General features: G+C 40.3%; 1 protein-coding gene across 1 annotated transcript in view; it reads left to right on the forward strand.

Annotated features, from left to right (window-relative positions):
• whrna (whirlin a) overlaps positions 1 to 15,044 on the forward strand; it is a gene marked incomplete at both ends in the record, with an annotated part of 120,500 nt that overhangs the window by 75,661 nt on the left and 29,795 nt on the right. The window contains one exon of the mRNA XM_079235437.1: positions 12,878 to 13,161. Within this exon, the coding sequence (XP_079091563.1) occupies positions 12,878 to 13,161 (284 nt within the window). The remainder of the gene's footprint in view (positions 1 to 12,877; positions 13,162 to 15,044) is intronic.

Below are 15,044 nucleotides of genomic sequence, written 5' to 3' on the forward strand. Positions count from 1 at the left end.
CAGCCTGAATTAACCTCAACAGATGTTTCCAGACAGCTTGTGCCGTTGCTATATCACTCCGCTGTGTTGGGACTCGCTCCCACAGATGGAAGCCGTGAAATGTTCCCTGTAGTTCGTCACAACGGAGCAGCGGGTGGGACTGAACCGAGCTTTCGGCAGCACTGAGCTCACCGTTCAGTAGATCTTTGTCTTACTAGACTCGCCTTTTTGTTTAAAGTGCTTCTTAAAGCAACAACATCCTCTGTTCACTAAAAGAGGATGTTGTTGACCGCTGGTTTTAGTAGGAACAGGACATTTGTGAGATTAACAGGTAAGAGTCTATTTGGTTCAGTAAATCATCTCAAGCCTCAGACCCTGCCAGAAAGCAGTTCACATATCTTCTTCAAATCTGTAATTTATTCAGTGTATGATAGACTCTAGATAAACATTCATTTTCTTATAATCTATTCTACTGATGCTGCATCCCTTTTGTTCATGTTGCTGCTTCTCCAACCGAATAAATCAAAAATGATATCTGGTGGAAAATGTTCTGTCAGCTGTTTTTAATCTCTATAATCTTGGGATGTTTTTTTCTTTGAAGGGTGTACAGTTTCAGTAGCCGGTAAAAGGAAGGCAACATGAATCAAAATGATGTTCCGACTGTCTTTGCCACAGCTTGAAATGATCAAAGAAATGAATCCATTGAACTGTTCAACAGGATTACAAGTCAAAGTAATCAACATACTCGTCTGTGATCTTATTAGTTGAGGTCTAAACTACTAAAACCCTCATTAGGAAGTTGGTGGATGATCCTGTCATGTTTTAGTCATGCTTATAAAACCCAAATGAGTTAAACCCCAGACTTCATTCACAGTCATGAGCTTTTTAAAACATGTTAAGAGTAGAACCTGAGCTGTCAGAGCTGAAGGGCAAGACTTCCTCTGCACTATTTGAGTGTCAAATAGGACTCTGTCTCTGGAAGAATTTGTGGCGAGAAAAAGTATTTCTCTAAGGCGTTGTGCTTATTACGGGAAGACTTTTGGGAGGGCAGCCTGACAAGTTTCCGTGAACAATTCAAAGCAGGGATGGATACATGAACAAGAGGCGGTATAGCTTGGTGTGTGCAAGTCTATTTAAACAAATTCCCCTGGGGATTATTAAAGTATATATTCATTAATTCAAGTCTTTAAAAAAATATCCGGATTTATCGAATTTCAAAGCCTTAATCAGTCTTGAATATTATCTACATAATGGGATGCACTGACCTCCATGTGAGGCATTCACGATCATGCACACTATCTTCAAATATGACAATATTGACAGCTGCTTTCCTTTTCTAATTTCCTTGAAATAATATCATTGGCCTAGTTATCTTCTGCTGGAATGATTATTTGGTTAATTAATTAGCTGATCCGCAGAAAGTAATTAACTATTCTGAGTTTTAATTCAGACATGTTTTACTTTACACATGGCTAGAGTCTTGCATCAAAAAATTCCATTGCCGACACTCACGTGAATAGTAAAACATAAAAAATGGAGGTATGCTGTGGCTCAGAATGTGCAGCTTGGTGCATATCGATGGCCAAAGTGCAAAACCTCATATCTGCTAAATTATCCAGGAAAAGTGGAGGGAAACCTATCTGTACTTTGGGTTTAAAAATAAATAAATTATTATGGGTATTCTTAACAAAAAGCATTCTGCAACAAAACAACAGGTTTTTTTTTTTGTATTCTTAAAAAAGTGAATTTTTCAGATAGGAGGTTTTGCTCTTCGGCCATCGATATATGGCAAAATAACTCATTCGCACAGACATAACAGGTGATCCAAAATCGTTTGAGTCATTTATCAAGTATAACTGTTCATTTTCCAGCTTCTGATAATGCGAGAGAGTTTTCTGCTTGTCCACATTATACATCATTGTAAGTTCAATATCTTTGGGATTGTTGGTCACATAAAATATTTGATGCTTCAGAGCAGATATTATCCAAACCAACTGTGAGTGTCTGTTCTGCTTTAAAAGAAGCTCAGCAGACTCATGGCTCTCATGATGAACGAGGCGTCCTCCTGCCAGCATGGACTCTTTGTTCAAACTCAAAAACACACGTCGCAGAAAGAGTTCCTGCCGGTCTTGCTTCACTAGGACCGACTTCGTCGTGCTGATCTGTGCTCCAGGCCACTGTGGTGCAGTTTAACGCATCAGTGTTTGGTGGAGGGATTATTGGATGCAGTCTGGATGTGCGCGGGCTCATTAGTATGCTCTGGCAGGCTCAGTCAGGTTTGGGCACTCAGATTTCACTCAGCGCGTCTCGCTGCACTGCTGTCAGAGTTGCATCATTAAGATGTTCTTCCTGCTCCGCAGATCAAGTTGTTGCGAAAGATCAGCAGCAGTGCAGAGTTTTCCAAAGACTTTTATCAATATATAAACATAAAGCATTGGCATCCCTTATTTTCACAAGGGATGCCAACGGAGGGATTTTGTGATTCATTGTAGTAATCCACAAAGAGTCAGATACAGAGAGAGAGAGAGAGAGAGAGAGACAGAGAGAGAGAGAGAGACAGAGAGAGAGAGAGAGAGAGAGACAGAGAGAGAGAGCTGTGAAACCAGTGTAAACAGCTTTTGAGTGATTATTGTGAATGTTCTGATTGATAAATAAAAAAAATAGCTAAAATAAATAAAATAGATCTAAACCTTTAATATCTTAATATTTGTTTTCTCCACAACTATTTGGCGACCCGCGGAAATGACCTTGCGGCCCTCTTTGGGGGTTGGGACCCCCAGGTTGACAACCACTGCTTTAAAATACCACAGTCCTTTATTTTACTTATTAAGATGTGTAACCAGATAATTTAAAGATTATTCACATGGCTCCTCCCCCAATTTGCAGATTAAGGCAAATGTGAGTTGAATATTTAAGGTCACCCGAGGTTTATGGTAATTTAATATATCATATTGTTTGTTAGTTTTTAAAGAATGGCTATGAGTAACTTTGAGTTTGAATAATCTTTTCGGTGAGCAACATGTGAATACTCACGGGACTTTTGTGACTCAATGAAGTAGAAGAATCCTTTGGTATTTCTGATTGAAAAAAAAACACACTTTAATGCACATTGTGCTAACTTATCCATATGAAATAGACATTTCACACATTGTGCAAAAACAAAAATTGGAATTCATTGAATTGAATGTTTTGGCCAGCCTCTTTTGAAGGACTTGATCACTCATGATTGGTGTTGCTGGTCCTGCTGCCTAAAACTCTCATTCTTGCTTTCATAATTTTTGTTGAAGGTCAGTCATGGCAGTGTGTTCAAATTCTCAGTTTTTCTGGTAAAAAGAAATCATTATAACATAAATGTAAAACAGTATTTTTTTATTGTATTGTATGTCAATAGATTAGCAGAGATAGCAGCACTGTTTCTACTTGTAAGGACTTAACCTTTGAAAAGTGTGAAGCTGATGCATGGTCCTTATTCATTTGTTCCTACCCATCATGAGCATCATTGTTTCATTAAAGTTATAAAGATAAAATGTTATAGAGAACAGAGGACTACACTATCTATTATTATCTGCTATCCGAAGTGTGTTTGTCAGTTTGAAAAATGTGTTGACCTTTTTTTAATAAGCGTAGCCTTATCAGAACACCGGAAACCAATATCAGCTTCCTCTCTCATTACTAAACTCTGCTGCAATGAGGATCAACGGGACCGCCGCAACTTGTGAACTTAGTCTGCTTTGTTCAGACGGGACGCGACACAAAATGCAGCACGATCAGTGTTTTAGGGTTAAAGAGCGATCCCTCGTTGGTGTGGCCGATGGTGGAGGGGAATCCCCGATGATGGATGACTGCAGTGGAGTCAGTTTGGGGCGAGGACCGAGGAGAAGAACATCTAATTAGAAGCAAGAGGTTGGGGGAAGGAGCTAGTGTGAGGAAGATACAGAAGGTAAGGTATAGAGGGGAAGGCGAGGGAGGACAGAAGGCGTTAGAAGGCGAGGGAAGACTCGGAAGAAGGAAATTAAACAAGAAAAATAATCATGTGTAATGGAAGGTACAGTAGACTGCTAACGTAATGAAAGAAATCAATAAACGACTAAGTAATGGAGCTAAAGGGTCTAATTAAACTGAGGATAATGTGTTGTCTGGCTCACACCATGTGCCTATCCTTTTCATTTTGGAAGAAACTCCGGCTCATCAAGTCAAACTCCTAACAAGTTATGTGCATTTAGAGGACAAAGGTAGAAGCAGTCTGACACAGTCGATGTCTATTCTCTCCGCTGGTCTCCTCCTTCTGTCAAGAGAGGACAGCAGACGTTTAGAGGCGGAGCTCAGATAGTCTTGTTTCTTTCCAGAATTAAACATGTCAGCTCTAAATGCAGATGTGATTGAGATGTAATCACGATGCAATCACTAGAGACACATTCGGAGCTGGTTAGAGAGACATGTTCATGTGTGTTTAGTATTGTGTGAATGGATGCCCTCGACTGTGATGAAGAAGCATTCAATCTCTTTTGTAATAAAACACAGTCCTTGGGGTCATCCAGCACTGATTGGGTGAGCTGCGTGTCCAAAGATTGATTGATTTCTTTATTTTCATGTCACGCACACACTGTGCCCAATCCTCACATGTTTAGAAGACATCAAAGACACAGCGGCAGAGGTCCAACATGTCATTATATTAGAACATTCTGGTTATTTTATTTACACCATTGTTCATAGCAAAAAGTGCAATTTAATGAAGGGAGTTGCTTCATGTTGAAAACATTTTCATTTAAATATCTAGACAACAATCATCTTTCAACTTAATTTAGCCCAGACATCGTTTAGCAAATCCGTCCTTTGGCTTTACTGTATGATCAAACACAGGCGGTGGTCTCAGTCCTCCCACCCCTGAGACTGCCTCCACACTGATAGACTGTGGCTTCCATCTAACAAGCAGACTTCAGAGGCTGCACCAGAAAGAAGGTTTACTGTGTTATTTGAAAGACTTTTGCTGAAAACCCCCAGATCAGTCAACTTCAGTGTGGGTTTTACTCGGCAAAGAATAGACACGTGTCAGATAAACTGACAAAGCTGCCTAGTGCTTCTCTAGCTTTTGGGCTACATTAAAGGGAAATTAAAGATCTTTTCAAACTAAAACCATAGCTTGCTGGGAATGCTTTGATTCACAGTAGAACCATTTAAGAGTTTGAAGAAGGATGTTCAAAGGAACTGCACCTGTGAAAGAAAGACAAACTGTTACCTCTCTACTTGCTGTTCAACATTAATTAGAAAATGTAAGCTTCTTGATTTGAATTACTAGGGTGTTTACTTTACTGCCATGCTTTGTTTCCCTTTTTTTAGGAAAATAGGACTTTAACAATAAAAGAAAAAAAATACAAAAAAGAGAGACTAAAACGGCTAATACGCTACGCACTGGTGCAGCAGATAATTGAGAGAAATAGTAAGAAATCAAAATCTGTTGCATTCAGTCTAAGATATTCTGATTATGAACTGCAGTTCATTTCAACCAGATCTGGATATACCATGATAATTCAAATTGTACCTCTGTATGTGACTCCAAATGGTTTTGAAAGGAAGCCGTCAATGTCTGGTTGAAGTGTAGTCTTTCAGCTTTAAAATCAATGGATGCAATACAAATATCACAATAACCGTTTCGGAATTACGGACATTTTTACAGAGCCAGATTCTTGGAAGTAATAGGATAAACCAACATAGTTGTGAATGTAAGGAAGAGGCTCTTGGGTTGTTTTATCAAATGTGTAGTGAGAAGCACCTTCCAATCAGTTTTTTTGGAGATAGTAAAGCCCTAAACACCTCGAAACTCATCCTGCTACTTCTATCAGCTGTGACATCCTCAATGAACAACAGTGGCCCAGTTCCATTGGCAGAAATGCAAGCCCATGCCATAGCACTGCCTCCACCATGTTAACAGATGATGTGGTTTGCTTTGGATCCGGAGCCGTTCCTTACCTTCTCCACACTTTTCTCTTCCCATCATTCTGGAACAAGTTAATCCTGGTTTCATCTGTCCAAAGTCTACTCCGGCCTTTCTGTTGTTCAGTGTTACCAGTGGTTTGCACCTTGTCATAAACCCTCTATGTTGTATTCATTGACAATGTCTCACCTTCCTCCTCCAGAGTATTCTTGTCTTAAAGAGATGTTATGAAGGGGTTTTTCTTTACCAAGGAAAGAATTATGCGATCATCTACTTTAGGTGTCTTCCGTGGTCTTTCTGGCCTTTTGGTGTTGGTGAGCTTTCCAGTACATTCCTTCTTTTTAGGAATGTACCAATCTGTTGATTTGGCCAATCCTAATGTTTCTGCTATCTGCCTGATAGGTTTGTTTATTTTTTTCCAGCCCAATAGTGGCCTCCTTCACTTGCACCTCTTTGGTCCTGAGTGGGCTGAGTGTTCCAAGGACCAGCTACCAAATGCAAATTAAACATTTTGAATCAACTCCAGACCACTTATCTGCTTAATTTGCTATGAAATACGAAGGAAAAGGCCACACCTGGCCATGAAACCGTCTGTCAGACAAGTGTCTAATTACTTCTGAGCCTCTGAAAATGTGGGGAGCTGTGTAAAAATAGTTGTAACTCCTAGTCAATGTGGTATTTGTGTTATATCCCTTGGATTAAAGCTGAATGTCTACACTTCCTGTCAAATCCATTGGAGTCGTGTACACACACACACACACACACACACACACACACACAGACCCGAGAGAGAGAGCTGTATGAGAATAGGAAGCATTGGAGTAAACAAGGTGCCAAAGGACGAGATCAAACATAAAACGGCTTCATTCTTCCTAATGTAGCTTTCTGGATCACTGGTCTGGAGCGGCCACTTCATCCCTCTATCTCCGTTCTGCGTGTCTGCCACCGTTCAGCCCTGAGCTGTCTAGCCCACACTGTTCATCACACGGCTCTGATAATGTCAGATGAATCTTTGACAATAGTCCTGATCAAACACTCGAGCAGGACGAGTCAAAGGGAATGCGATAATCTGTCTGTTCGCCTCTTCTGTCATCCATCATTGCTCTGCAGCCGTGTCTCAAAAACGTATCAGCGTCTGCACTTCTCCCATCAAAAGACACAGTGGGATTCATGCAATACTGATATCAATGATTAAATACATACAGTGGGACCTTCTCTTATGCTTCAGTCTATATTAGAACACTTTAACGTACCTTATATATCCATCCAAGGGATGGAGTTTTCCACAACACTAAAATGTGCTCATTTACCAGCAGGAGATCACAAAGTCATCTCGTCATAGCGGGAAGAAAAAAAGAGCTGAGTAAGGAGCCAGAATATATATATACATATATTTTTGGGGAACGATTAGTGTGAGCAGAAGAGGACAGGGGATATAATTCATCACTTACCACATGCCAAGTGATGCATTTTAATTTGCATTTAAATCTGTCTACAAATGGAGAGAATCGTCTTCTTTTAAGGGTTATTTGTAAGGCAGCACAGGGGGCAGAGAGAGAGAGAATGATTGTAAGTGGTTGTGTAGTTTTTTGGTTCAATCTTTTTACTGGCAGTTTGTTAGTTTATTAGTGCTGTTATTGCAGATTACGTTGCAGAGGCCGGATACTTATCTGCCATCTGATTAATGTTATGCACTCTGGTGATGCTGCCATTGCTGCAGGGGCTTAGTGCAAAGGAATTCAGGTTCACTGGCTCTACGGAGCAGATGGCTGATCTGATCTCGCTCATTCTGATTAATGAAAGTAGCCTTTAGTGAATGGATGTGGTTGTTATTCAAACATCTGTCTGAAATTAGTTAAACTGTAGGTTTGGGGAAAATAACATTGTTACCGCTTTTGACCGACATTGTGAAAGTGCTGCGAAAAGGAGAAGTGCAGCATCAGGCAATGCTGGTTTACTGCAAATGATTTTAAATCAACAAACTTGCGACCCATGATTTCTTCCTTTGCATTCAGATGAAATCCAAAATAAGTTTAAAATGCGTAACTCTCCAGGCGGGTCACAGGTTTATTGTGGTGCACATAGTATACCAGGGTTATTAGGTTATCATTACGCTGGGTTTGAGAGGCAAGATGGATGTGTGGATTTACAGGAGATTATAAGAAGAAGAAGAAACGTTATTTGTCTTATTACATGAAATAGGACCTCTGCATTCAACCCATCCTTAGCAGGAGCAGTGGGCTGCTGAAGGGCACCGGGGAGCAACTAGGGGTTCAGTGTCTTGCTCAAGGACACTGCGACATGCAAACTATGGGGAGACCAGGGATCGAACCGCGTACCTTGCAGTTTCAGGTTGACCACTCATCCTCATTGCCATGAGCTACAGCTCATCCTATTATAAACTAAATGAATACCCAGTGTCTTTATACAATATGGTTTGAGAGATTACCGTTACTATTGCATGCCTAATAATGTTATCCAGATTGATGTAGCCTGCAACAATCTTCTCATTTCAACCACAAGAGACTTGAGATTTGACTCGGACTCAAAGAAAATGACATGTGGCTAACACGCCGTTGTCCGTTCTGCGAGTTGTCCATGTTTTTGTCTTCGGATTTTAACCCTTTCACTGTGGGTTTTCAGTTCTTGACAGTTCATTCAAAATTAAGTGACATTTTAGTCACCTGAAAAAAAAAAATCCAAGATGGGGACGGCCGAAATGTCGAACTCAAGGCTTCAAAACTGTAGTCTCCAAACCAATGGGTGACATCACGGTGAATACATCTACTTATTATGGACAGTTTATGCTGCAACACCCATCATTGATCAGAGCTTAAATCCTAAACATCATTGCCTCTTTGTTGTTTAATTGCCCAGAATGCAGCACTGTGGCGGCACCTCAGAGAGATTTATCTAAAAAAATGAACTGCTTGTGACTCAGGACAGGGCCCATCTACTCTCAAATAGAAGTGTAATGAGGAAGAGGAGGGGTGCATGGAAGAGCGGAATGATGAGAAGAGAGACTGAAAAAAGGGAGAGCAAAATGTCCGTGGTTGTTAGTGTTGTGTGTTAAAAAAAACAGTGAGTGAGTTAATTTTCCGAATCCTTGATCGATCCCTCCCGAACCATTACAATAATAAAGACATTCTTCTGAGGACTATAGCAGTATATTGGCATTCTCTAACTCGTTCCTGTGTAATTAACAGTGTGCTTTCCAATGAGCCTTGCAGGGTCATAAAACGTAATCAGCGTGTTATTAGACTCAGAATCAAAGTACCAATCATTTGCACAATACAACAATCATCGGACTTGATTAACGTTTTTTTTAGCAAACTGCCAGACTGATACAGTAGTGCAGGTGAAGTCGTCTTCACATTGGTACAATACCACGTCACGAATACAGTTTCACCAGGTATGTTTTTATCCAAATTACAGCCGTCACTAATAACATTAATGACGGCTGTGTTCTGTTCAAGACTCTCAAATCAAATCATGATTTTGTATTATTATTTACACCTGTGCTTTTCCTAATGTGCCATGTCAGCATGTTTTCTGTCATCTTGGATGTGACGCAGCAATCACATGTGTTCTGATGTGTCAGGGAATTAAAAGAGTCTCTGCAAGTTTGACATACCTGAATTCAGGAAGTTCCTCCCGTCTTTCCTGACGGAAGCTCTCATGCTCGGTCACATTGGAATGGTGGACACCTGTGAGCCGCCATCCTCACATTTCTCCACCGTGGCGTTCCAGTATGGGCCATTTAAGAACATTAAATGATACGCCGACCTCTCCAACATCGTCTTGACTGCATGCGTCTGTTAGCTGTCATGCTGAAACGAGGACCTTCACCCCAGATGTGCACTCTGGAGCAGATTTTCTTCAATGACTTCTCTGTATTTAGTGGCATGCAGACGCATGTCAAAGTATTGGTAATACAGAACCGCAATTTGCTCCTGAAAGATGTGACATAGGCGTGTGAGTGTGTGTAAATAAGCATTTAGATTTTCGTGGTCGGTAGGTGGCACCTTGTATAGCAGCCCCTGCTGTCAGTGAATGAATGGGTGAGTGATGACATACGTAGTGTAAAGCGCTCTTAGTAGTCGGAAGGCTAGAAAGGCGTTATATATATATATGCGCTTTATAGGTGCAAGTCCATTTCCCATTTATTATGTTGTCTTCGACTACAACTTGAATAAGGAAGGTAGCACCCTAGTAGCACTTTAGTAGCACTTAGATGGTAATAGCACTTTGTAGTTAAACTTTATTGAAATTGTACTTTTCTTGATTCTTGTTGTGAGTTTGTACTCATGGTGGAATTGCACTTATTGTAAGTCGCTTTCGATAAAAGCGTCAGCTACATGAAATGTAGTGTAATGTAATGTTGTATCACCCACAGATGCAATTTTTTCATTGAAAAAAATGGGACTTATTGTATTGTGGTATTGTTCGCAAGATACATTTAAGAACATTTTTCTACAATTTACAAAGAAAATGACAGATGACGAGTATCGTGTTCATGTTATACACTTCTACTTCAACTTCATACTATTTATACAAAAAGTAACTAATATTCAACAAGAAATAGCTCATACGTTATGATGTATTATTACAGGTTAAGCTACCTAAAATGGGCCATTCTGCATAATAAGTACTTTAAGTAGATGTTAATGCCAAAACTGTATGTACGTACTTAAAGTACATACAGTTTTGAATCCAAAGTCCTTTACTTGGATGGAAGAGCATTCACACATTGTTATTGCCCCTTTTACTTAAAGCAGCAGTGCTTTTATTACTGTCATTAATAACACCTGTGTGTTATCTGCAGGATGATCAGTGCAAACGAGATGCAGCTGAGCTCAGTTTGGAGCAAAGGCTGAGGACTGAAACAGCTGAAACATAGTTTTCAGACAGCTGTCTATTTCTGTAGACAGTGAAAACAATTGAAAATGGATGAGCATGATAGGATAATGTAATGTTTATTGTGACTGCACTCAAGTCAGAATGCTATTTATCTTCCAGTGACAGAGATACGAACGGAGAGAGGAAAATTGCTGGTGTGTTTGTGTGTCTGCTTCTTTTGTGCGTGTACGTTTCAAAGCCATGTGTGCTCTCAAGCTGTGTCAAATCCAAGTGAACCTGAGATAAACTGTAGTATACGCTCACAATAAACCGAGCTCTAGCGTTGTCAAACACTGTATAAAGTCCATAAGAAGCAGCTTATTGACTCATTTTCATGCCTTTTTGTAATGCAAACAGCTGGAACAAACAGCTTGTAATCTGTCTTCAAATCTGTCCTCCATCCCCGAGGCTTCGGCTCAGCCTGACAGCACGATATGAAGTGTTTGCTGTTGCAGCAGGGTGTGTTCGCACTGCAGTGCTGCTGCTTAAAGTAGATTAGATTGATTGTATCTGTAAATACAGTTTTTAGTTATGCGTCAATTTGCATGTGCAATAAAATCGCTCAACACATTATTGTAAATTGTGCCATTGTGGCAGCTGATGGAGGTAGAGGTTTATGTGGAGAATGTTCTAAGCTGCCTCAGATGCGCTGCAGCGCTTCATTCGGCAATGACAGATGTGGTGTTGGGTCACTTCGGGTTGTCGGAAAACGCCCAAGAAACTCAAAACCTATGATATTCTGAACGTCTTTAATCTCAAATTTGCGTTGGCTGCTGCTCTAAGAGAATATTGAAGTGATGGTGAGGTCCGGTTGGCTGAACGGAGTTAAGTAGGAGTAGAACAAAGAAACAGCCAGTAACATTTTTTTTAAGAAAATATCTAAACACTACGTCATGTCTAAATGCCAGACAAAGTATTTACAAGAACGGCGACTCTATGCTGTTTTGTGAAGGGGGAGTGGTGAGTTCGTCCCCTGTGACTCATTTATTACAGTTACTGTACTTGGCAACTTTAATACAAATATCTTTGTATCATATTTGCTCAAACTGTTACTACATACTGACAGTAGTACATGAGACAGATAATATATGAAAAAATAAATCAGGTTTCTTTGCCTCCTTTTAGTGCTCCTAATGGCAAGATTTCAATGCTCCCGAAAGAAAACAACCAATCAGAGCCGAGTCGTTCTCCTTTGACAAAACAATTGACTTAAATATATTTCTAAAAACATTTGAGGAGACATTTGAGGAGATAAATAGGTGACACAGTAACATAATCTTGAATCATATTTGATCAGCGCTGTATATTTTGACGGTTTGATCAGAATTCACGAGCTTGAATGCTGCTTTAGAGACTCCTCGGCTCATTGGAATGTTGGAAGTGCCATTAGTGCACTAAACTGTAGCTTTAATATCACTTCCGTTGTGTGCACTACATTTATTTTATGCTTTATGTTATCAAATTGTCTGCTATTTTTTGAGGCACAAAAGTACACAGTACAGAAGATTCTCCATGTTCTCAGACGGTCACACCTCTATTTGAGAGCATATGTCCACAGTACATGAGTCATGATTGATAGTAGTGAGAGGAAGCCAGGGGAGGCAGATAATACAAATCAAGTACGTGGGAAACGTGCAGTTTGAGGCTGAGCTGGTGCCTCCGCCTCATCCAGCACAGACGAGGGTCTCTGATTACCTCCAGGTGAAGGCGGCAATACACCAGCTCATTATAGGCGGTACGGTCCAAGGTGGTGTGTAGTATGGACATCATTATACTCCTGCTGCCGCTGCCCCCAGGCTCAGCCCTGTGATAGAATGTGAAATTACATATGAAAACCTTTTCCATTACATATCAAACAGTTCTGGTCTTGAACCTGTCAGCGAGCAGAGAATACTTTATTCCTTGTGCGGCCTAATTATTGTGCTTGTTCTGTTCTGCCGCCGTAACTTTTGACAAGAACCCTACAACCTGCTTATCTCACTCTGATCCATTAAAAGTTGTTATACGCCTCCACCACCTCTTTCTCTGACCTTTGACCTTTGACCTATGTACCTGTGCATGCGGCAGTCTCTGCCTGGTCCGCCCTTACCGCCTTGCTCAGTCCCCCCCGCCCTGCCTCTGTATTCGCTCCCCTACCCGCAGGTCGGAGACCAGATCCTGGAAGTGAACGGACGCAGCTTCCTGAGCATCCCGCACGACGACGCCGTCAGGGTCCTGAAGTCCTCGCAGCACCTGATGATGACGGTGAAAGACGTGGGCCGCCTGCCGCACGCCAGGACAGTGGTGGGCGAGACCAAGTGGATCGCCAGCTCGCAGATCGGAGAGAGCTCTGCCAACAGCAGCATGGCAGGGTGAGTTTTGATTGGCCCGAAGAAAACATCTGGTCCAAACCCACTCATAAATACCCACACACAGTATTGTTGCTCTGCTTTGCTATTGATATTGTTTCTACTGTTCATTGACTATTAAAGTATCGACAACAAAGTATATTTACATGTTACTGGTTCCACAAATGTATTTCGGCTGTTAATTATTACAAACAAGCGACTGGCCTTTTGAACTCTATCCACGGACAAAAACATGATAGTACATGAAACCAATTGAATAAAAAGTAATAAACAGAAACACAACAAAGAGTGGCGATTATAATACAAATTAAATAGGATTCCTTTTTTTCAAAGTTCTTTAATGTAGATGATTTAAAGACAAATGTATAAAGATATTTAAACCCAAATTAAGAAATAGTTTGACTTATTTGGAAAGAATGCTTTTTAAAGAAATTGGTTGAGTAGATTGATGCCGCTCTCATGTCTGTTGTATGCATATGAAAATGCAACCAGGAGGCGATTAGCTTAAGTTAGCATTAAGGCTTAAAGTATGGGGAGATAGCTAGCCTGGCTCTGCACAACAGTAAAAAGAAATCTCCCTGCCTCTTTTTTTTGTTTGTTAAAAAAAGTGAAATTTCTTTCTGCATTAACTGCAGTGCTTCTACATCTGAGAACATTCTCCACACAAACCTCTACCTTTAATAGCTTCTACAATGGCACGATCTATAATAATGTGTAATAAGGTGGTTTGATTATAAATGCAAAGGGAAACGTAATCAAAATGTACATTACATGTAACATTATTATTTTACATTGATTACTTTCATCAGATGAGTAGGCATATACAATCCTTCTTAATACTTATCCTTCATTCTAAACTATGCTAGCTTCAGTGATGAAAACTGGCACAAGAAAGAAGCTTGGGACTTGAGCAGTGCAGCAGTAAAAAAAGACCTTGCAGAGATAATGAAGATAACACAAGAAAAGAAAGAAAAAAAACTCTCCTTCTAGTTAAGTAGACGCCACAGTCTTTAACCGTCTAATGTGATCAGGCGTCCGTCTCTTGGATGAACTCTCCCCACTTACTCCTTTTTTCCTGCAGATATAAAAATGCAATATGCAGCTCTGTTGGAAAAATGCCAGAGCTCGTTTCAAAATGCCACACCTGAGCAACTCATCTGCATCTCATGACCTGGAATAAATGTGATCCCAACAACCAAATTAAAGTCTGATTTAAATGCCAGACTCATTTTCCCATCAACTCAATAGCACAGACCCGACAACTCGACAACTGTGAGCGCGTAATTCTGTTCCTCCCAAACAAACATGGGGGATATGACGGGTATTTAACATTTACCCCACGAGATGATGTTCTGTCAGGGTTATTCCTGTGTTCCTCAGCGACGCAACACAGAGAGACAGATGGTTGTTCTCTGTATGTTTAATCATTTGTTTAACCCCTGCATCTATCTGCAAGAACAGGAAGACAAGTTTTCTTTTTGTTGAATTTTAATTTCATATGTTTAATAATCTAAAAGGGAACAAATTGGAATTTGCATCAGGAGGCTGTTCCAAAAGCTGAACCGCTGGTAATTAGTGTCTTTACTATGCTGCAAACATAAACTTACATGAAAAACTATTATTCCTTTGATTTATTTTACATTTTGGACAGGACTTTAAATTAGTGCTTTTTTTTATCTGTTCCTTAAAGACTACCAATTATCTGGCAGTACAAAGGGAGCAGCCAGGGAGGAGACAATTGAAGACTCAGTATGAGAGAATAGACTAAATGGCTAAGTTGGTCTCAAAAGTAACCGGGGATAATTGAATTTGAATCAAAAAACGGTTCTCCCCGCTGAGTTACATTGCGGGTGGGACTGCAGTATTTTTTTTGACCCTGTTTTAAT

This window comes from Taurulus bubalis (genome assembly GCF_910589615.1).
Source record: "Taurulus bubalis genome assembly, chromosome: 19".
NCBI classification, from domain to species: Eukaryota; Metazoa; Chordata; class Actinopteri; order Perciformes; family Cottidae; genus Taurulus; species Taurulus bubalis.